The following is a 21,466-nucleotide window of genomic DNA, read 5'->3' as shown; positions in this document are numbered from 1 at the left end:
TAGTATCCTCTTCCTAGGAATCTGATTCCCAGGAATCATATTCCTAGGAGGGAAAATACTTCCCGCGAACCAAACGAGCCCTAAATCTTCGCGGAGGTGGGAAAAGAGATGATGAAGAAGCTTTGCTTTCCCCTATCCCTCTTCCTCGCGCTCTCGTTTCCGCTCATCGCCGACGTCCATGGGATCGAATCCCCCGAGTACACCGTCGTCCACTCGGAATCCGACTTCGTGGTGCGGCTCTACCGAGAGTCGGCGTGGATGTCCGCTCCCACCGAGGAGATCTCCTTCGAGAAAGCCACCAAGCTCGGCTTCCATCGGTAGTAACCCCCAAAATCCCCTCTACTTTTGAAATTGGAAAATTATAGGGTTCGCTACTGGATTCTGAGTTCTAATGGCATCCATGTGAAATATGTTTGACTTTTTGATAGCATAGATGTGAAATGGGGATTGAATAAATATTAGCGTAATTTTAAAGTTGAATCTAAATACTAGTTTTTAATGAAAATTGGAGAGCTGGGAACTTATGTTTATATATTATTCTAGAGTTGAATCCAAATTACTAGCAGTCTATCTGAGAAACCTAGTGTAAGAACTCTCCATATTATCTTGATTTCAATGCTTAGTTGCATACTGTTTTGTTCTAATCGAGAAGTGCACCGTCAAAATTCAGATTTTTATGTAATTTGAAGAGGAAGGCGGTGGTGCCGATCGTCAAACCCTTGCCGAAGTGTTGAAAGGGAACAGACCCAAGCCACCAAGGCAGATGTGAGGTTGGCAGATATTTATGTAATTTAAACAGGGATGCAACAACATGTAATGCAGATGCGCTATTCTCAAGTTCTGTGACTGGTGTTGAGCTAAAATAAACTATAATTAAATTTTAGGCATATTAATTTTCATTATATACATGGTTGTGCTTCTAACATAGAATATAGAATGCCAATTTAACAACTGACAATATCATGACTTTTTTTATTAAAAAAAAAAAGAAATTTCTGGTTCTTTTGGTGATTGTTTTGTATTTTTTTAATTCCTATGTTTCATTTGCTGCATTATTTTTCCTACACAGCAACAGTTGACCATCAGATTTTTTTTCCTCGCTTGTGTGGTTTTGCTAAATCCCACAATGGCATGCGCTCTTGTCCATTATAACTTTTATTGGCTAAAAAAATTATGTGATTCCATTAATTATATTGAATGATAAGATAAACAAGAAAAAAATCATGGAAGTCATCACCATCTCCTTAAAGACACATTACTGGCAGTTTTGGTGAAAGAATATGAAAGCAGTGAAAAAAAATTCAGAAAGTAATTGTTAATGTACATACAAATAAGATTTAAATAAAGCATAAGGAACAGATTAGCGAGCATGGAGGCCTGTTATACTTTCCCTCTGGCACAGCCATGGTCGGTAATATTATTCCAGTGGATATTGTTTTGGCATATACTTCCATATCTGCTGAGTCACAAGAGCAGTGTATGTATGTATATCTGTATCTATGTATCTATCTATTTATGTGAAATTAGTAATCTAGTTGGTTTTCATTTTTTTTTTTTTATTACTTCTGGTGCTCCAAGATATTTGCAGTTCCTAAAAATATCTTGTTTTGGATTCCACCAGTTTTGATATTATCATCTTAAATCCATATATATATATATATATATATATATATATATATATATATATATATATATATATATGAAAAGATGATAATTATATATATATATATATATGCAGGTCAGATTTTAAAGTCTAGCCTTGATGTGAGTTGGTATATCATTAACAGTCAATGAAATTTCATATTTGGATCTGAGTAGGGAGAATTAAACATTTTATAAAATGGAATCATGTTCAAAAGATATGGAGTATTTTAAACAGTAAATTTTCCAAACATTGTATATGATGAAGCCAGTGGAAACGACATGTTCGCCAGTTGCTTGGGCCTAACTTGTGTGATTGGTAAAATTGATCTCTAGACCAACCAATTGGCCTTTTAGGTTTTATAACAATCTGCTTTCTTCTCCAAAGATACCTTAGTGAAATGTGACACCAATTCAAAGTGTTGAAGTTAGGTCAGTAGTGAATATTCTAAAACATTATTATACTTTGATGGAACACACCTTGGTTTCTAAAGATGGCTTATTGGTAAATGAGATTGACATTGTAGTCCATTGAAGTTATGTCCGTAAAGAATTGAAGTACTTACAAAGAACCTTTGTTTTCTCTCTGCCAACATCACTATTGCTTGACTCCTATGTTATTCACATAATTTTGTGCTATTATGCAATTATGAAGAGCAGTTGCATATTACCACATGCATATTATTTGATGACTTTGAATCTTCACTCTCACTTTTAAAAAACAGCTACTCTCTTGCGATTTGTGGTTTCTGTTGAAGATTATTTGTTTGTAGGAACTAACCTTAAATTGTTGTTGTTGTTGTCTTTTTTTTTTTTTTTTTGTGCTTATGCTGACCATCTTTTTGTTCTCATCAGAGTGTTTCAGTACATTGAAGGAGCCAATCTGAATTGGTCTAGGATCAGTATGACCACCCCTGTCTTGACGAGCATTGTTCCTGATGCGGGCCCTTTTCACTCTTCAGCCTACTACGTGCGCTTCTACTTACCAGTGAAATTCCAAGCTTCCCCTCCCCTTCCTCTCCCTGAACTGAACCTCCATGCTGACAAATGGCCAAGTCACTGTGTTGCAGTGAGGCAGTTTTCTGGTTTTGCACGGGACAGCAACATTATCAAGGAAGCAGAGAGACTAGCTATCAGCTTGAGCCGATCTAGCTGGACTAACTCAACTGACTTTGGAATGAATGCATACTCAATTGCTCAGTATAATTCCCCATTTCGCTTGATCGGTCGTGTCAATGAGGTTTGGGTTGATGTTGCTGGATCTGAAGGATCAGATTGTGCATCTAGTGTCTTAGAGGTTTACTAAAACCTAGACATCATGTATCAAAAAGAAAAAAAGAAAAAATGTGAGATATGCTACGGATACATTCTCACTCCTACTGTATATACATGGGTTTTCCTAAAACTGCAGCTTATTAAAGTGTCACAAATTCTGCTGTCATTGAACGAATTATCTTTGCCTGTGCAATAAGAGTTCCGTTGGTGGCAAGAACGAATGAAACAGAATCTGAGTCTCAAACTTTTGCCAGTTTTATATCTTGTGCTTGGTTAGTGATGGAAGAGAGATGCGTCCCACTGAAGATGTACTCAAGGAATAGACCACAGATGACTCCCAACTCGCACATAACTTAGAACCCTACCATTCTGCAAGAAGAGAAAAGTCATCATTCACATCATATGGTATGTTTAGGGAATCGGCTACATCACCCAGGTGCCATTTCGTTACCAGACCGACCCCAACCGTCCACTATTCTACCAATCCTTTGGGTTTCACATCTAGGCTCCGAGCAAGAATGCAAAGCTTGCAGCATTGATATGACCTTGCAATTTACTATCGAGAACATTGGTATATTTGTTACATTTTATGGTTACTTTGAAGCATGATATTGGCATGATCTTGCAATTTGCCTGAGATTGAATAGAATATTGGTATGCTTGTTTTAGCTAGTTGTTTAAGTCAAGCCGTGAATTTGTCACAAAAATACGAATATTGCTTCAAGAATACTCGATTACTAAAAAGTTGTTATAGATTATTGATGTCAGATTAGAAAGCCCAGAGACATGGCTCATTATCATGCTCCTCGAGTTAGCCCAGGTCATGCAGCTTCGGAAACGGTACGACTACCCAGAAACGGTAGTTCTTCCAGAATTTGACAAAAAAAATGTCAGTTTTTTTTCCGAATCAAACAAAGAATACCGCATTCATCTTTAGTTGTAACGTGATAAAGGACTACCCAGAATAAGCCAAGCTAGCAAATTACTGATTTAATCTACTCTGCATCACATATGGCAAATTACATGTAGGGAAATCTCATCATGAAGCTGCTTGGATGTCCAGCTGACTTGGCTCATCCATTTATACCAACGCAACCTTGTGGAACCGAAAAATTTGTGCTTGCATCCATGCCTGGGTTATTTGGTAAGCACGGCTAGAAGATTGCGTGACCGCATATTTATCAATAGTCGCTCAGTATCCTGGCAATTTATTTTAGCAACGAGAAAGATAAAACAACTTATTTTACACATTTAATGGGAAGCAGGCAGAAGGGAAGGCTAGAGCGCGTCAGGCATCGCTGTTAACCATCAGACTGGTCTTAGCACCACAGGCCGACAGTGCTCCACTTAAATTCATACACGAAAAAAAAAAATCCACGCATCCAAACACCAAAAAGTAGCATTTCCCAAAAAGAAGTGAAGACGATAATTCGTACAAACTTAGCAAAATGTGTATACCAGCTAACATCCAGCCAGCCAAAACGGGAGGCACACCACAATTTGCTCTCTGATAACATAATTTGAAAACCTTAAAAAAAGTCACTTTTGAGATTCTCGCTATCCTGAGAAAATGAAGATAGTGAGGACAAAAATGGAGTTTTGACAACAAGACAGACATGCCAGTAACATGAAGCATAAAACCCAGAAGTAGGATATCAGACACCATCCCCCACAAATAAAAATTAAAACAAAATGCCTTTTCTACTAATTTTAGGCACAACATTCCCTCAAGCAAACATCGTTGATTAAAAGTCAAGGATACGAGGCAAAGCACTCTGCAACTCGGTGCGTCTGGGAGGTTGGATGCCACCCACAATTTCAGATGCTCATCTGTACAATTCTCCTTCGACAAAAACTTCCTGTAGAGTAAATCGACCACCTTCATTCCACTGATTTCTGAAAGTTTGCAGGATATGCTAACCAGTAAGCCCAAAAAAAAAAGAACTAATGGATAATATGGTTTGGTTAAACTGAAAGGGTAGACAATGTATACGGAAAACAATGAAACTGGCACAGCAAATAAACTGTTATAAACTATTGATTTGCATGACTTGTGGAGCAAGATATCAGGACCAAAATCAGGAACACAGTTACAGGTAATAAAATAAATTATCTAGCACAATGGTACTTCACAAATACTGTCTACTACACATGCTTGCATGAAAGAAAAACAAATAATAATCAATTAAAACAACTACTTTATCTTCAGGCATCCATGTTCAGTTCATGATTATATCATAAGTTAGTAACCAATCTAATCTTTAGAGTCTTCTAAATGCACCATGATTAATTAGGTTAGCACTTTTTGCAGTGCTAGACGACATAGGTGAATCCACCACACATACATCTGAGAATATACACCTCAAACTGGATCTTAGAAATATTTAAAAATACGGGCTGTCCGATTGCTGACTAGACATCCACCTTGATATCTTGCATCAACTTGAGCATGGAAGATGATTAATGAATTGGTAGTGAATGTTGCCAAATTGGGAGTTCCCACTGCTTGTTACAACTTATTATATATATTGTATTTCACGTTTTAAGATTATAACTATTTTTATATTTCTCTCTTTTACTAGTTTTTAGCTATTATCTTTTACACTACCTAGATCTCAAGTGGGTGCCTAATGTCATGGAGGACTGGCCTGGGCTAATAAACCCATATAACATCCCTTTTATTAGTCAATGTGGGGCTATAACAATCTCTCCCACCCAATACCATGATGCCCTCATCAAAGTCGGCTCCTACTCAAGAAAGGGGGCCCACCCAAGGCCCAGATCCTAGTCAGCCCTGGTATCCCCCAATATGGGGCCCAAATGACTAATAAAAGATGTAAGGCACAATGGACCTGGCTCTAATACTATTTGTCATACACTCACGGCACAAAAACTTAAACCATTGGGAGGACTGGCCCAAGCTAATAAACCCATGTAGCACCTTTTTTATTACTCAATGTAGGACTATGACAGTAAGCCCTAGGCAACCCCCCAAGCAGCCCTGTCTACTGCCTAGAATCCTTAAAAGTTTTGAATCCTAGGCACTCCTAAGCCAACATGCAGATGGGGAGAGGATTCTTGTGCATCTACTACAATTTTCTGTAAGAATGATCATTTATTGTTTGAAAAATTTATGCATCTGTCCATATAACAGATAAACACTTTTTCGACCTTCATATAACCACTCTTTTTCACATGCATATATTCAGACATGGACTTTTGGTTGTATAGATAATAATGATATATTATCTTATGAATTCCAGAATCAAATAAACAGTGTGGACTTTGTGAATAATTTTTTCTTCCTCGTCTATGTTCTTTTCCTTTTATTTTTCCAACTTTGTTCCGATACAAAAAATGTTGTCATTGATGTTCTTTTCTTTTTCCTCACTTCCTTTTCCTCTTCTTCCTACATCAATTCTTACATTTCCCTCTTCTTCCAACTTTTCCTATGGATTTATTTGTTTACCACCAAGGTCCTAGATATTTAAAAAGAAGTCAAGGGTCCCCAGAACCAAGAATGCACCTAGAAAACATATGCCACCTCCCCCACTTCCTCTACAAATACCTTAATAATAGTGTTAATTTAAGCAGCCGAAATCCACCCTAGAAAAGTTCAACACATATATCTCATACTATAACTACCAAAGGCCAGCAGTCCTTTAAGACAGCATGCGTATCTCATCTAGGATTGATAAAGTCACATGCAAGTGTGACTGAAAAGGCCACAAGTTCAGGGAGCGGCATATATTCCCAGCTTCCTGGCATCATGCACTAGAAATGACCATTTGAGAACCCTATGAGATCAAAAATCCAAAACTACCACTGAAACTTGATAAGAAACATACTGAATGAAGAGCTCATGCACCTAATGAGCTCTTAAGGAAAACATCTACTTTTAGCAAAGAGGACAATAATCTAAACCTCCATTTTTATGATGGATTGCAGACCTTTCAAGTCTGGGCATACATGTATGTACCACTATAATGCTATCATATATGACAGTTGTTGCATGCAGGAATCCTTACTCATAAGAAACAGAAGACAATATCCCCAACGGACATGACCTTTTCTTAATCAGACCCCTGGAATTTTAGATGTCAGCGCCTACTTTAAATAGGGCTGCTAGCCACCTACAAATTAAAGAACTTGAATGAACCACACAGAGAATGCAATCCTAGTAAAAAGTCCCATGACAATTCATTGACTCACAGATTAATCTGCTTACATAAATTGACCAAAAAAATACACATGAGAAGTACAATAGGTAAAAATATAATTTATAAGTCTACTAACTTAAGCATCCCAAACTGTCTATTAGAATCAGATAATTAAATCATCACATCAATCAACTATTCTGACCAAATAAACTAGGTTTCTCTGTATTCGATATTTTGTCAACCCAGCAAATAAAAAAAGGAAGGAAGGGGGGGGGGAGGGGGGGGGGGTACTCTGAGTCCTCTGATACAGCTCAATGATCACTGTTTGATCTATTATGTACAAATAGTTAAAATATAAAAGAGCTGCCAACTGTTCAATAACCCAAAAACCCATTCCAAAGCAGACACAGATTTCTAAAAACAGATCCCAAGGAAAGGCTTTTGGAACCTTACCAGGATGGATAAATTGGTGGTGTGATAAATTGGTGAAGTCAATCTTGATAAACTGCTAAGATAACCAATAACAGATAAAATAATAATCTCATATGTTTGTGTTTCTGTGCATGCACAGGCCTGCATTCTGTGCTACTAATATTGATAAATTGATAATGATTAAAATTATAAATCTAAATACACATCCAAAATAGAATCGTACTCGAATTCAGAATTTAGGTTTGCATCCAGAATCATAACTATTAGCCTTTGTGCAACTAAATTTCCTGCTCCCACTCCATTTCAAAACTGTTTGTCCAATACACGGGAGACAACATTAAGCAAAATCTACTGTTTCCAAGCGGCAATTGGAAAAATAAGCCAAGTTGCTTCCCAGCTATTGAGTCCAGGCCTCCCCTCATTACATCATCCACGTAGTTCCAAGTATCAATCCACTCCTCACTCATCCTGCTAGTAATAACCCTTTGTCCATTCTTAACAGCATATCTTCCATTTCTCCTCCACGATCCTACATGACCTGTAGAATAGGCAGACCACCGAAAGCATCACACTCAAACATCTCCCCTAATTCCCTAGCAAGCCCAATAAAATGTAAAACAAAAAAAAAAAAATTGGATTCAAAACCCCCACTGATCCATGAATGTTACTATATATACTGCTCAGTTCCAGAGAAAAAGAAGATACACTTCAACTTCAATATGTATTATAAATTAGCAATATAGCTGTCTGGAAAAGATGTCGTTGGTTACAAAACAATGTATGAAAGTGAAAGCATTATTTTATAAAAGGCTAGAAACAGTAGAGGTGAGATTCTACTACATACATAAACAAGTTCAATACATCCAAGATAAAGAAAAAGTTTTATATAATCAGCAATATATATTTGGCATATACGAAGTTCTGTATATTTGCAATATCGGGCACACATCAACAAGTATCATAACTACAAGCAAGAATATAGCTGCTGTGGTAGCTAAAAAAAATCATACTAGACCACAATACTGCAGAGTAAACATCAATTTTTTCTCAATAAATTTAAAAATTGCAGGATGAGTTAATTGCAACCAAGCCAATATTCCTTTTTAAAGAACTAGGTGCATGGAGAAAAGAGGAAGGCCAAAAATATGTAGGATTTACTATAAATAATAACTTATAGTGAAGTCAAATATCTTCTTACCCTAGACTATTGCACAATTATAAGTGCCACAAATCTGTAGAAGTGCAGCTTGGTTAGAAGGCTCCACATACTTTTCAATGACTGCAGGATACCTTCCTGGAGCAAGTGCTGAAAGTTTAGCTAATGAGGTGACTAGAAACTCTTTTGGGTCCCGTATTTCCTTCAGAGGATCCTCTTCCTTCTTCCCAGCATAGTGAAGGCGGACAAAGGCTGCAGAATAGCCAGCTGTCTCATGTATATCTGGGGTATCATTTTCTAGGTCCCCTTTGTATTCATCTGGTTGGGCTAGCAAAGTAATGATACTGTCAAGCATCTTCCCCCAAAGTTCCGTTGCTGAAGCATCCAAAAGACTTGGAGACTCGCAAATCAGTCTTGTTGCAGCAACTGCAGTCAGCTTGACTTCAATGGCTCCCGAAATCAGCTTCAAATTTGGAATCCAAAACTGCTGAAGAATCGCTCCAAATATATTAGCTTGAACTGCGTTTATCGAGTCCACGAGAATGCCAGGCCCGTGCTTGACCAAAACCAATGACATGAATATCACAAGTGAATTAACAAATTTAACAGTACGCTTGTTCTGTAGCCTCAGGAATAGGACGTTCCATATGGTGCCAATGTAAGGTGCTATCATATCATAGTGAAGATTTTCCACCACAGTATTGAGCACAAAGAAACCCAGTTCTTCAGTGCTTGAAACTGATATCAGCTTGTTAAATATCCCAAGGACCTGGCTCAATCTTCCTTCATTGTTGAGCTCATTGGGCACCTTTTGCAGGTATGCCTGCAGCAGCCGGACCAATGCCGGGACATTCGCTGACTTCTTCCAAGTTTCCGGTGTAAGGAGCACCTGGAACAGCTGCATGTAACTGTCTGAGAGAGGTGGCTTTCTTATCTCAACTAACTCTGCGAAGATCTGGAAGGCATATGGCCAGAACTCTGAGATGTCATTGACCAAGATATTCTCGAGGACCTGGAATAGGCACCCTTCAAATACCACAATAAGTGACTGGTCCTTCTCGCAGGAACGCCATACCAATGCTGCAATTGCCTCAAATAAGTAGTGGTTGAAGGTTGGGTTCTTTGGGTTCTTGCATACCTCTGCAAGTATGGATGCTAGGTGATTAATGCAGGCTTGAGCAAGTTCGCCAGTTACATGAGCAATGCCAAGGACCCTCATGATACACTTCATGATATACGGGTTCTCCTGCGAATCTGGGAACTGAAGTGCAGCAAATAGATTGTGCATCAGCTGCTGCACAATAGGGTTGATATCTGACGCACCATAACGAGGAACAAAATTGACAGCATTCGACCCAGGTGCTTGGGCAGGAGCTCTATCCTTCACCATCAACAGCTTCTCGATACAGTTTGCAGCATATGAATGGACCACATTCGATTCAGAACCCAAGAACCTCATAACATCCGGCAGCAGGGCAATTGCAGCAGGCTTTGGGATCTGTTCCCTGAACACTGTGAAGAACTTGAGCGCACCTGCTTTCAGAATCGGGGTGGCATTCACGTCCTGACCCTGTAACTCAGGGACAATCACTGATGCGAAGAAGCTCTCCACATCAACCAGGTACCCAGATGCAGCGCCCCCAGTGCCCGCCTTGGGAGCAAGCGCGACCACAAGGTAGATGGTACAGTCCTTTGCCTTCCAATTCTCGCCTGGATTAGAAGCAAAGAGTGCCAGCATCCTCTGAATCTGCATCGACACCTGCGCCATCACCTGTTCCTTGTAGTTCAAGGCAATCCCTTTAAGGAGCTCGCAGGCAATCCTCCGCCGAGTGTCAATGTCACTGCCCTCAATGTCTCTCCTAATGTACTCAACGTAGTTCATCTCAAAGAGCTCCTCATCCTCATCCCGGAGCTGGATGTTGGGAAATACAATGCTCTCGCATATCTGCTGGAGAGCTTCAGGGCTCCCGAAGAGAGAATGGTGGACGCTGGTGCTCACAGTGGTCAAGAACTTGATAGCCGTGATGGTTAGGTGGTCACGGGAAGTGGTGGTAGCAGAGGTCGTGAGAAGATTCCAGACAGCAGAGGCAAAGTCCTTGAGGTAGTCCTTGAACTCCTCCTCGTTCTTCTCCATGTAGAGCTGAAGATTCTCACAGATGGCAGCACGTAGGGCATCGACAGTGCCCTCGGCCTCGATGGCAGGCGAGTAGGTGGTGGTGAGATAGTTGCGGAACTCGGTCATCCACTCCCGCATGTGGTCCTCGAAGAACTCGGGGAGCTCGATGGAGTTGAGAGAGTGGAAGATCTCGCAGCAGAGGCGCTGGGACTCAAATAAGGGGCAGAGGACGTCAGGGGAGCCGGCGGTGGCATTAGCAGAGATAAGCTGGGCGGTCTTGAGGAAGACCTCGAGGAGTGGGGCGGCGAAGCCGTCAAGACAGTACTTGAGGTCGAGGCGGAGGGCGGGGGTGTCGAAAGAGTGGCGGAACTTGAGGAAGAGGGAGTTGGCGGCCGCGAGGAGGCCGTTAACAGTGGAGTAGTCGGCGGCGGATCGGAGGTTGGAGACGAGCTCGGGGAGGAGGGAGGGCCAGGCCTTGGGGAAGTCGTGGGAACTGATGATGGAGAGGGCCTCGGAGAGCTGGGGGGCGATGCGGCGGGGGACTTTGAGCATGAGGGAGACGATGAGGGCTTTGATCTGGTTCTTCTCAGCTTCGGGGATGGGGAGGTCATCGGAGGAGGAGGGGGACCAGCGGGAGCGAAGGTGGTTCTTGAAGTGGACAGCAGCAGCGAGGCGGATCTGCTCGTCGACGGGGCCGGCGGCGACGAGGTTGAGGACGGCAAGGGCGAAGCCAGATGAGGTGGAGGCGGCGGAGAGGGAAGACTCCGCGCGGCGGCGAGGTTCGGGGTCGGGGGAGAGGGACTGGAGGAACCACTGGGAGAGGGTTTCGAGGGCGGCGGGGTTGTTGAAGTCCATCGGAGCGAGGAGGAGGAGGCTAACGCCTAGGGTTTCAGAGGTCCAGCTCCTAGGGAGGGATCGATGACAAAACGCAGGGGAAAGCACTAAGGAAAGGAGTTGAAACGACTTACCTGGGAGAGAAATCAAGAGCGAGCGGGCTGCCGGCGAGAGGAGGCTCGCCGGAATGGAGATTTGAAATGGGGAAAGAGTAGAGAGGAGGTGAGGATTCTTATAGGGCAGGGGAGGGAAAGGGTTTTCGCGTGGGGCGAGGGCTTCTGAGGCGGTACTGAGTACCATTGGACTCGTATCGACTCGTTTGAAATTGGCTCAGTCTATTGGATCTGGTGCTCACCGGGTTTGGTGGAACCAGTTCAAGTCTTCTCACGCCAGACTTCAATATTTTGTTTCAATTAGCCAATTCTGACAATTGATAACTTGGCAAAGTGGATTATTATGATTGCACGAGCCCACAGAATCTTATACTCTAGGTTCAGCTGCTAGAATTAGACTTTGCTAGTTTTCTAGATTGGAGAGAGTCTCGAAACTGTGCTCATCTCTAACATTGAGGGATATTGCGTACATACAGTGGTCTCATTGAGCTGAGTGGTACAAGAAATTGTAGTCAAGCGAAGCAAAAATCACGGAACATGACATATCTTCCGTTAAGAGTGTCATGTAACATAGAGATGACAGCATCTCATACTGGGTAATGCCACCCAGGTATAACTGCCATGTTAAGGAGTTACTCTACTTCAAACGTGAATCAGAGAAAAGGGTACAACTGCCACAGGCATTCTATTCTAACATCGAATCCAATCTGCACCATTAACATAACTCTCTATTAAAAAATTACAATGAAGAAGAAAAACACTTGCATGCTTCATGAATTTTAGAAGCATAGGACACAGTCGAGCGGAAATCGGCTTGTTGTTGGATCCTGCGCCATAGTATTGAACGGGCAAATATAATCAACACGAGAGAAGAATGTTCGATCTAAAGAGACATTTTAAAGCTGCGAGAAAAGAAAAGATGATGAAAACGTGACACCTGAAAGTTAAACGACATGATGACATAGCATTAAGCATTAAAGATCCAACTCCAAATAACACTAGAACGGTTAACTCGGCATGTTCCTTCCTTGCCTCTCCACGGCTACATCATCTAAACCTCACTACCCTGCACACGGACATCTATGGTCAAATTCATTTCACGAGATAGAGCAGCAACCAGTTTCTCTTTCATTTTCGCCTCGGAGCCCGGCGCTTTGACCACAAATGTATGCACCGCTACACCAAATCCGGCCGAGAACTTCGATTCGACGACCCCTACCCGTGCCTCCTTGAAAGCTTGGAACAGGTTATTCATAGGATGGGTCTCCAGAGAAGATCTCACTCGCACAACCACCACATCGTTCCCAGCTTCGACTTCGATCTTAGGGCAATTTGTTTGCTTTCCTTGCTTGTGAGTTTTTGGTAAGTTGTCCCTCTCCGACTCCATATCCCTGACCCTCTTCTGGAGATCGGTGATATAATTCACGGCATGATGAAGCAGGGAGGCCTTGTCCATCCTCGAAACGTTTGGCACGAGCGATCTCAAAGCATAGAAAAGCTGGTTCAGCTTTTCTCGCCTTTGTCGTTCAGCCTCCACATGGTTCCGTGGCTCCACCATCCCATTCGCCGGCTTTCTCCCCCTTTTCCTTGGCTTCTGCATATTCGACAGGCCGGCCGCGTCTTCTCTGCCCGGAGCCTCCACATCCAAGCGCGCCCCCTCTTGGATAACCAGAGCTCCAGCCATCAAAGTCGGCCCTGCACTGAAATCAATCTGCCCAGGCTGCTGCCGCTGCTGCTGGAGCTGGAGTATCTTCGGCAATGGATCCTCTCCGACAGCATTAGTGTGATGAATGTTATTCTTGGTGATTTTCAGGACACCGGTGCGAGTCTTCTGGTGATAAACAGTCACGCTGGGGGCCTCTGTCCGGTTAATGCTCTGCATTCTCTTCGCAACGTTGGGAAACAGCACGCGATCCCCGCCGCTCTCGGGCTGGCCATTCCTCGAACGATCAGCTAGCGTGGGCGCAGAAATCCCCTCGCTCATTCTGGGAGGGCGCCGCTGATTCAGATCCTTTCCAAAAATCCTCAGGTTCCCCTCGGCCGGCCGCTTGCCGGAGGGCCCATTTCCATCACTCCTTCCCCCAGCTATAGGCATTGGTCCCACCTTAACGGTGCCGGAGAACACAGCCTTTATCATCTGCAAGACCTCGGGGCTCTCCGCCACCGGCCTCAGCGAGCCCAGTTCAAGGACTCCAGTATCAAAGGGCAGAAGAACGATGGTGTTGAACCCCGCAGAGCTAGCAAGGTAGCCCCGGTAGCAGTAGCTGGAAGGGGTATCGATCCAGAGGTGCTTACCGGATGCGAAGACCCGGCCGGGGGCGCCCTTCCCCAGAGGAAAAGAGAAGAACATGGACACCAAGAACAACATCTCGGCGTCGGTGACAAAGTCGAGCCCCAAGGCAGAGTCGTCGCCCTGGAATCCGCCGTAAAAGAGATTCAGCTTCCTGAGCACCATCTTCTTCATCCACTGGTGGCCGCCGCCGCCGCCTTCGTCGGCGTAGGGGAGGTTCCGGCGGCTTTGGAAGCCCTGCTCGCCGGCTCGGGGCTCGCGGCAGCAGCCGTCGCGCCAAACGAGGACGAGATCGCCGGACCGTGTACGGGAAATCTGCCAGACGATGACGTAGTTCCAGCCAAGCCCCGGGCTGTCGGGGGGGCCCTCGGCGAGGTCAAGGAGCTTGCTCTGAAGGCCCGCATCGACGCGGCCGAGGGTGGTGAGGCCGTCGAAGGAGGCCTGGTTGGCGACGAGATAGTCGAAGGCCTCGCGGCCGAGGATGCCGACCGCCATGCCCCGCTCCGCCTCGGACCAGAATCCTCCGCCACAGCCGCTGGCGGCGGCGGATGCTCTCTCGAACGCCGTCTTCATGGGCCGGCAAAACCTGGAAAGGAAAGCAGGCTTTCGTCCTCGTCTGAACAGACTTCTTCACCCCCAATCTTCAGACCTCACCATGAAAGAAGCGACGGAAATGAAGATACAGTAGTGGAAGGAGGAAAGACGAAGAGGAGAGGGAAGAGAGACAAAGAGGAAGAGATTTGACGGGGAGGAGAGAACGAGACCGACAGGGGAAGAGAGAGCGGAGGTGCATTTATTTCGGTTCTGGCTTCTGGCACGCTTTTTCGGATAATCGTGACGCAAACCACACGGGTACAGTTTCGTAATCTGACGTACGTGGCACTGAGCCGGAGGCGCGAGCAGAGCGGAGCCGAGCCGGAGCAGCCGTAAATTTGCGTCCTACCTCTCACGGTGTTATATTATTTCCCCATAACTCTCAGGTTGTTATATTATTTGCTTACACCATGTTCGATGATTTCAAAATGTTTAGCATGAACATTAATTGGTCATTTGGATAATATTATAATGCTTTATTCCGCTAAGTTTTTTGTTTTTAACATCAATATTGTGTTAAATTTAAATTGAAAATTTTGGTTTACATACCAACCGTTGCATCAAAAGATTTACTCTGAATTCAATTTATTACCATACATGCCAAATAGTTAATAGTTAGCATGCTAGGTCATGTAAAATAATATAAAATAATATTTATTTTAAAAACTGCATATTTGGATACCTTGATAGACAGTATTGAGAGCTCGAGCCAAATTCGCATGTATCCTGCAATCATAGAGATTGAATGACTTTTTAGTCTAGAAGAACCTCTAATTATTGTTGCTATCTCTACATATATTGGAATACATATAACCTGGGATATCAGAGAAGGACTTTAATAGCCATATACTAACCCATACATATATGTAACAGCGTATGAAGCTATTGAAAAATATTTGACAGTATCCAAAATAAAAATATACATAGAACTACTGACCTATCAGAAGAATTTTAAAGTTTAACAAAAGTTAAACAGGCATTGTACACCTACTTATATGATGTACCTTAGTGAATGTGATATTTATGGTCATTTATTAGATCTTGTATAGATTTAAATCAAGTAAACAATTCAATTAAAAAAATAGTTACATCAATTATCTGTCCAGTTACTTAATGCTATGATTATTGTTTTGGAAGCCCCATTTTTTATTCCAATAGCTACCGTATGGAATAATCAATTAGGCATATCTTGCTAAAATCATGCGAAATACAAGAGCCCATGTGATCCAGACAATCACCATTAGTTGGTTAGCTAAAGCAGGCCGATCCATCACAATAGCCATCATAGACTATAGTTGGTTCAAAAATCCTTCTTGTAAAATATGTGTTTGGACCTACAATTCAAATTGGGTGGCTTTCCTTTCATTTGCAAACTTGGCTATAATTCTCCACTGCACCCTTACCTTAATTATTATGCAATCCATCTTATTAGTTACAATGTAACTTTTGTAAACCGTCGCACAAAACTTGGACCTTCAAACCGTCAAGGAGGAAGCTGGCCCCGTCTATAACCGGCCAATCGGTTAACCGGCAAGGTCCAAATACCCGTTCTCGTAGTACGAAATCCGTAAAAAAAATCTTTCACATGACGTCATCCGCAGGTACTATCTTCGGCGGCTCGGCTTCTGGCGCCGAACCGAGCCATTTACAATCTCAGACAAGTATCTGATGTACCTGCGGTGTCACCTATAATCATTTAAGTTAACATCGTCCACCCATCGGATCTTCAAAAACTGTAACGCCTAGGGCTAAACTAGTGCAGAACTGCGCGTCCGCGAGACAGCAGAACGCAGAGGAAGTGTAACGCACGCCGGCAGAAAGAGATGACGTCAGCTAGAGGATAGAATATGGGCATGTGGCGAAACGGGTGACCACCTTCTGTAACGTTTTTTTGTAACGGTCAGATGAGGAAAAACCTGTAACGTGGCGTGACGACACCCCGAGGGGAAGAAAGCGGGTGGTGGGTGGACGAGAAACATTAACTGCATTTAATAGAACTTGGTTTTGGAGTTTTGAAGTTCTACGCCTCAAGCAGTTATACTTCGATCTCCCTAGGTTCTAGTCATTTGCAAAGACACCCACTTCATTTAATACGTTTCAATTAGATCATTTAAGTTTCAACGTGAGTCTTATGTCACTCAGCTCTCCACATCAAGCATGCATCTTGATACACTAATGTAAGAATGAATGATTATGATCGATGACACATAAAAATGCACATGATGTAGAAATTTTTTTTTTTTTTGTCTATCCAAATTAACTAGCTAGTAGTAATAAGTTAGCAATAGTGATGTACATATGTTTATAAGATTTAACCATCTCTTCCTTCTTGGGAACCTCTAACTTGATCTTCTCGTCCACCATTGAGGCCTTGGCCATAGCTGAAAAGCAGGAGCACGAGGGCCTCCACGAGCGAGCTCTAGCCTCGACGGGTCAAGAACTCCCCATTCTAGGCGCATAGCCCTTCCACAAGAGCTCCAAGCCCTGAGCCTAGTCCTCAAATCCCTCAAGCAATAATGTATTGACCTCGCTCTTTTAACTCCTTGGAGCCCATAGAAAGGGCAACTCGGAGTGCTCTAGGCCATGGGAAATCAAATGTGCTTCCGATCTATTAAAATTAATCGAAGCTTCTAAGGTCACATAATACATCACAGCTCTCCACTGGTCCAGCAAAAATACAATCGCATTTTGGATTAGCGTTCACAGAGATATCAAGAGGAAGTGGCTAAGAGCGAGCACCGGATTTCACTAAAGAGGTTTGAGAAGTGCTACCCTTTGGGGCACGAATTCCATGAAACTCTAGACAACGATGGCATCACAACCCTAAATTGTCTAATTGCCCCGGTAACAAAGAGTGCAGTCGAGCAGAATAGCTAGAGGCTCGAGTTTGACTTGAAAAATATCCAAGCTTAACATTTGACTCGAGATTGATTGAACCTCAATATCCAGCTCAAACTCGACTCGATAAAAAAAACAAAGCGATGCACAATATGAACTTGATTTAACTCGAAAACCAAATAAGTCGTACTTGTGCTCAAGTTCAAACTCGAATTTAGGCTTTAGTCGTAACAAAAAAATATAGTTAAAACAAAATATAACATAACATAATATTTTAAATTATTAAAATAATAATATCTATGTCATAAATAAAAATATAATATCGCTATATATATATATATTCGATTAGGCGTGAAAGTCTTCGAGCCGAATATTTTGCTATTTGAGTTCAACTTGAAAAATCTGTTCAAGCTGTTCAGTTCGATTCGAGCTTGGTCATAATTGGACCTAAGTTGAGCTCGAAACGAGGCTAATATTTCATGCAAGCTTGTTGGCCCACGCATACGGTGCGAGGATGTGCGGAATGAGGCCCAACCAAGCAGCATGCCAAGCAAGCTGGGGTTCACCTGGTTAAATTCGATAGTGAGCTGCTCGGGTTTCGCCCTTAAATCGAGCTCCACGATGAGCCAACAGAAGGTGTTAGCCATAGCTCTGATGAGGTATAGAAAGGTGCATGGCATGGCAAATTGGGAGACGACAGAGGGGGCTAAGTAAGGCATAGAGTTGAAGGGGATTGGTCCAAGGAGGGGAAGTACTGGATTCGGTGGACAGCCGGTGATGGCTAGTCGATAGATGTGCTGCATATTACGTAGGTGTTTAATCTTCCTATTCGAATGTGGCCTACTATGGTTGATGCGGAGAGCTCAGGCCTTAGGGCACATGACCTCTTCAGGGCAGAAGAGAGGAGATGGGATGCCGTGAAGGTCTAGCACTTCTTTGGGGATTAGTTGGCGGAGTGGATCCTAGTCGTACCAGTGCCCGGGGGGGAGGACTTGATAGAAGGATCTAGAGTCAGACGAACATATTTAGGGTGAGAGCCAACGGCCTTGGAGAGTTGTATAGAATTGAGACACCTCGGTCGATGGATGGCGGCTGGCTTTGGAGGCTCTGTGTTCGCCCTTTGGTTACTTTTCTTTAGAAGGTGGCACAGGGCTGCCTCCCAACTTTTTTAGATGGTTTTAAACAGACAGAGTATAAGGCTCCACTTTACCTGTGATATGTGTCGAGACGAAGAGAAGTCTATTGAGCACGTACTGTTTGGCTGCCTGAGAGCAATCATGTTTGACAGCTAGCTGGAGGCAACTGGGGTTTTTTTGTAGTCTTTGACCATGGTTGCGACTTTCTTTGCTTACCTAAAGGGGTCATCGGCAAACCTATCACTGTTTATGGGGGAGTTAGCATTGCCTATCTTGTTTATTATGTTTGATTGGATAAGATTGCGAGAACTTTTGAAGGATGGAGGCAGAGTCTGGGGGTTGTGGCTGATAGGGCGCTTTTTCATGCAGATGAGTTTGCTCAGGCTCAGACTGACAGAGGATCTGGGATTGCTAGGGACATATGGGGCCCCCACTCAACTCTAGGGAGTGTCCTGGAAGATATTTGTCTCTTGGGAGCTCCCATTTCCGAGCTTTCTTAAGGTAAACTTTGATGATAGTATGCATAAGGATGGAGATTTAGAAGGTGCTGATTTTGTGATGAGAGACACGGATTCCAAACTAATCACAGTAGAGATAGCCGGCTCTATGATACTTCTATATCTGGAGACGAGCTCAAAGATGTTTGGGAAAGGATCACCCATGCACAAGTCAACTTGGGCGTAGAGCGTATCTACCTGAAAGGAGACTTGACGACTGTGATTAGGTGGATTAGGGTAAGCGATGAGCACCCTTTATTGGAGGACATCCTTTTGAGGGACTGTGTAGCCTCCTAAGTCACCCATGCTTACCGAGAGGAGAACGGTGCAATTGATTAGGTCGCCTCGTATATTGAGCAATGTTCTGGTGGCTGGCTTTGGGTAGTTGCGAGTTAGCTCGACCCCCTTTTCTGATTTTCTATGTAGTTATGGTAGAACGGTACGATGCATCTAGCTTGCCAAAAATAATTGAGGGATCAAAGTGTAATTTTCCATTTACACTTTACGTTGAAGCATATTTTGTATGCTTTACGGATACACACCCGGGCTTTCGAAGTAAGAACTTTTGCAGATAACCCCAGCGAATTTCTTGTATCCTGGCATGAATGACACTGAGGCTTTGCACGTGGTACTCATGGATTGTGAAATGCTGCAATTGTTTGTGCTCGATATGCCGTACATCCACCATGTTTTGTTAAGTTTATACATCTGTGATGAATAGAAGGGATGTACTCAGTCACAGACTCACATCGTAAAGGCTCAAGTCATTAGAAAGCGGGTCGGTTTTGGCTAATAAGCCTACATAGTACCTCTTTTATTAATTAATATTGGATAATAATAATTTTTTTCTTCATTCAATTTGGTAATGCTCTCGTAGTTAGCTCCTATCCAAAACCAAAAAAAAAAAGTTTCATCTATGGTCAGGATCTTATTTGATTCTACTAAATCCTCCTAGATCTTTGTAATCCTAGGTAAAAGGCTTACATGACTCATAAAAGTTATGACCCACAATGGATATGGCTCTGATACCAGTTGTTGTGGTTCAAATTTGGCCTGAGGGTGACCACGCCAGATGAGTCGAGGGAGCTGCAGTTGGAGCGGAGGAAGGAGAGCTACTTTCGGCGCGAGGGCGTACCTGCACAAACCCTCACCGGTGGTTCCGGTAAGGGCCCTCCGATGCTCAAGTTAGAGTGGATCTTAGTTGGTCCAAAAGTCTCTTAGGTGTTACCTGATGGAGCTATTTATAGTCCCCGTAGAGGTGCCTAGGTGGCAGAGGTATGGCTCGTCCTTATCATGGGAGGAGATGGGTTTAAGACAGATGGCACGCAGCTAGAGCTTGTTTGAGACGCACGGCATGGGCCATTCCTGTGAACGGTCAAACGTTGATAGGTGTCACAGGGTATGGCTAGAGCAGCATGGCATTGTCCTTGGTTGTTGTTGGCCAGTAAGCAAAGCATAGCGCAGTGAAGTTGTAATGTACAGCCACGTAGGTGGGCGTGTGCACGCACGTAGATGCGATCGTAGGCGAGGTCGAGCTCGATGAGAGGTCGTATCATATATTCAGCGAGGTCGACTTGGCGGGTGCTAAGGTTGGCCTAGCTTTTCCGATTCCAAGGTTTGCTTGATTGGGTACCCCAGCCTTGAGGGTTGAGGCGCGTTGTTGGATGGGGTGCCCCAAACTTGGCCTGGGCGTGTCGTCGAATATTAAGGACGCCCCGAGCTCGGTCGGGGGGCACTGTCGAATATAAACGCACCCCGAATTCGGGTTGGGGCTTGTCGGCGAATATAAAGGTGCCTCGAGCTCGGCCAGGGCGCGTCGGCAAATATAAAGGCGCCCCGAGCTCGATCAAGGCGCATCGTCGCATAGTCCTGCAGTCAGAGAAGTTTTTTGGCTTACAACCGACACAGCAGGACGTTTTAAGCTCGGGCCTGGGACGTCATTATAAGCATTAGAAGAGGTTGCTGCAGATCGTAGCAGTGGAGAGATCCGATCGAGATCAACTGAGCTTTCGGCGGAGTCCGAGATCGAGTTGGTTCTGAGCAGGACCGTAGTCCTACCTGGTCGTTGTTGTGGTCTGCCCGGCTAAAATGGAATGATTCCTTGCCCAGAGCAAGACGATCCATTGTGCCCCCCATCACCAGTAATCACAAATTCACAGTCTAACAGCTTTAGTTGTTAGAAATTCAGATTAATAAACTTACATGGTACAACTTTTATTAGCCAATATGAGACCATCACAGCTCGCAGCATGTGGAGCCAAACACAAAACAATATGATATTCATACAATAAAACTTCAACATGTCAGAAGTGACACAAAATAATAGAATTTTAACCGGGCTCTAACACATAGAGAGAGAGAGAGAGAGAGAGAGAGAGAGAGAG

General features: G+C 43.4%; 3 protein-coding genes across 6 annotated transcripts; 1 reads left to right on the top strand and 2 right to left on the bottom strand.

Moving 5' to 3' along the window:
- Positions 1 to 85: 85 nt before the first annotated feature.
- LOC103702508 (heme-binding protein 2-like) lies at positions 86 to 3,147 on the top strand. The gene is made up of 2 exons (XM_008784970.3): positions 86 to 317; positions 2,497 to 3,147. Exons 1-2 carry the CDS (start codon positions 109 to 111, stop codon positions 2,945 to 2,947), a joined length of 660 nt encoding a protein of 219 aa, XP_008783192.1. The 5' UTR covers positions 86 to 108; the 3' UTR covers positions 2,948 to 3,147.
- A 1,150-nt stretch (positions 3,148 to 4,297) lies between these two features.
- LOC103702507 (exportin-2) lies at positions 4,298 to 11,864 on the bottom strand. Of its 4 annotated transcripts, XR_003384775.2 has the most exons (3): positions 8,707 to 11,864; positions 7,732 to 8,046; positions 4,298 to 4,812 (listed from the first exon to the last, which is right to left on the bottom strand). XR_003384775.2 is itself a non-coding variant. In XM_017841677.3 (2 exons), the coding sequence occupies exon 1, from the start codon at positions 11,633 to 11,635 to the stop codon at positions 8,708 to 8,710; it is 2,928 nt and encodes a 975-aa protein (XP_017697166.1). In that variant the 5' UTR covers positions 11,636 to 11,864; the 3' UTR covers positions 4,298 to 4,775; position 8,707. The 4 variants fall into 4 exon arrangements, 3 of the variants coding, with proteins under 3 accessions (XP_017697166.1, XP_008783190.1, XP_008783188.1); XM_017841677.3 differs by lacking the exon at positions 7,732 to 8,046 and having other exon boundaries at positions 4,298 to 4,775; XM_008784968.4 differs by lacking the exon at positions 7,732 to 8,046 and having other exon boundaries at positions 8,778 to 11,864.
- Positions 11,865 to 12,665: 801 nt separating this feature from the next.
- Positions 12,666 to 14,795, bottom strand: LOC103702506 (transcription factor MTB1-like). Its single transcript, XM_008784965.4, has one exon. The coding sequence runs from the start codon at positions 14,588 to 14,590 to the stop codon at positions 12,779 to 12,781; it is 1,812 nt and encodes a 603-aa protein (XP_008783187.3). The 5' UTR covers positions 14,591 to 14,795; the 3' UTR covers positions 12,666 to 12,778.
- Positions 14,796 to 21,466: the final 6,671 nt, after the last annotated feature.

This window comes from Phoenix dactylifera, chromosome 8 (assembly GCF_009389715.1).
Source record: "Phoenix dactylifera cultivar Barhee BC4 chromosome 8, palm_55x_up_171113_PBpolish2nd_filt_p, whole genome shotgun sequence".
NCBI lineage: Eukaryota > Viridiplantae > Streptophyta > Magnoliopsida > Arecales > Arecaceae > Phoenix > Phoenix dactylifera.
This window is presented reverse-complemented; position numbering and strand designations above follow the sequence as displayed.

What these genes read in the sequence shown, in the direction of transcription:
- LOC103702506 (XM_008784965.4), bottom strand. Translation starts at nt 14,590, where the DNA reads ATGAAGACGGCGTTCGAGAGAGCATCCGCCGCCGCCAGCGGCTGTGGC.
- LOC103702507 (XM_017841677.3), bottom strand. Translation starts at nt 11,635, where the DNA reads ATGGACTTCAACAACCCCGCCGCCCTCGAAACCCTCTCCCAGTGGTTC.
- LOC103702508 (XM_008784970.3), top strand. Translation starts at nt 109, where the DNA reads ATGATGAAGAAGCTTTGCTTTCCCCTATCCCTCTTCCTCGCGCTCTCG. An exon ending in ACCAAGCTCGGCTTCCATCG is followed by an intron (nt 318 to 2,496) that starts GTAGTAACCCCC and finishes TGTTCTCATCAG; the next exon opens with AGTGTTTCAGTACATTGAAG.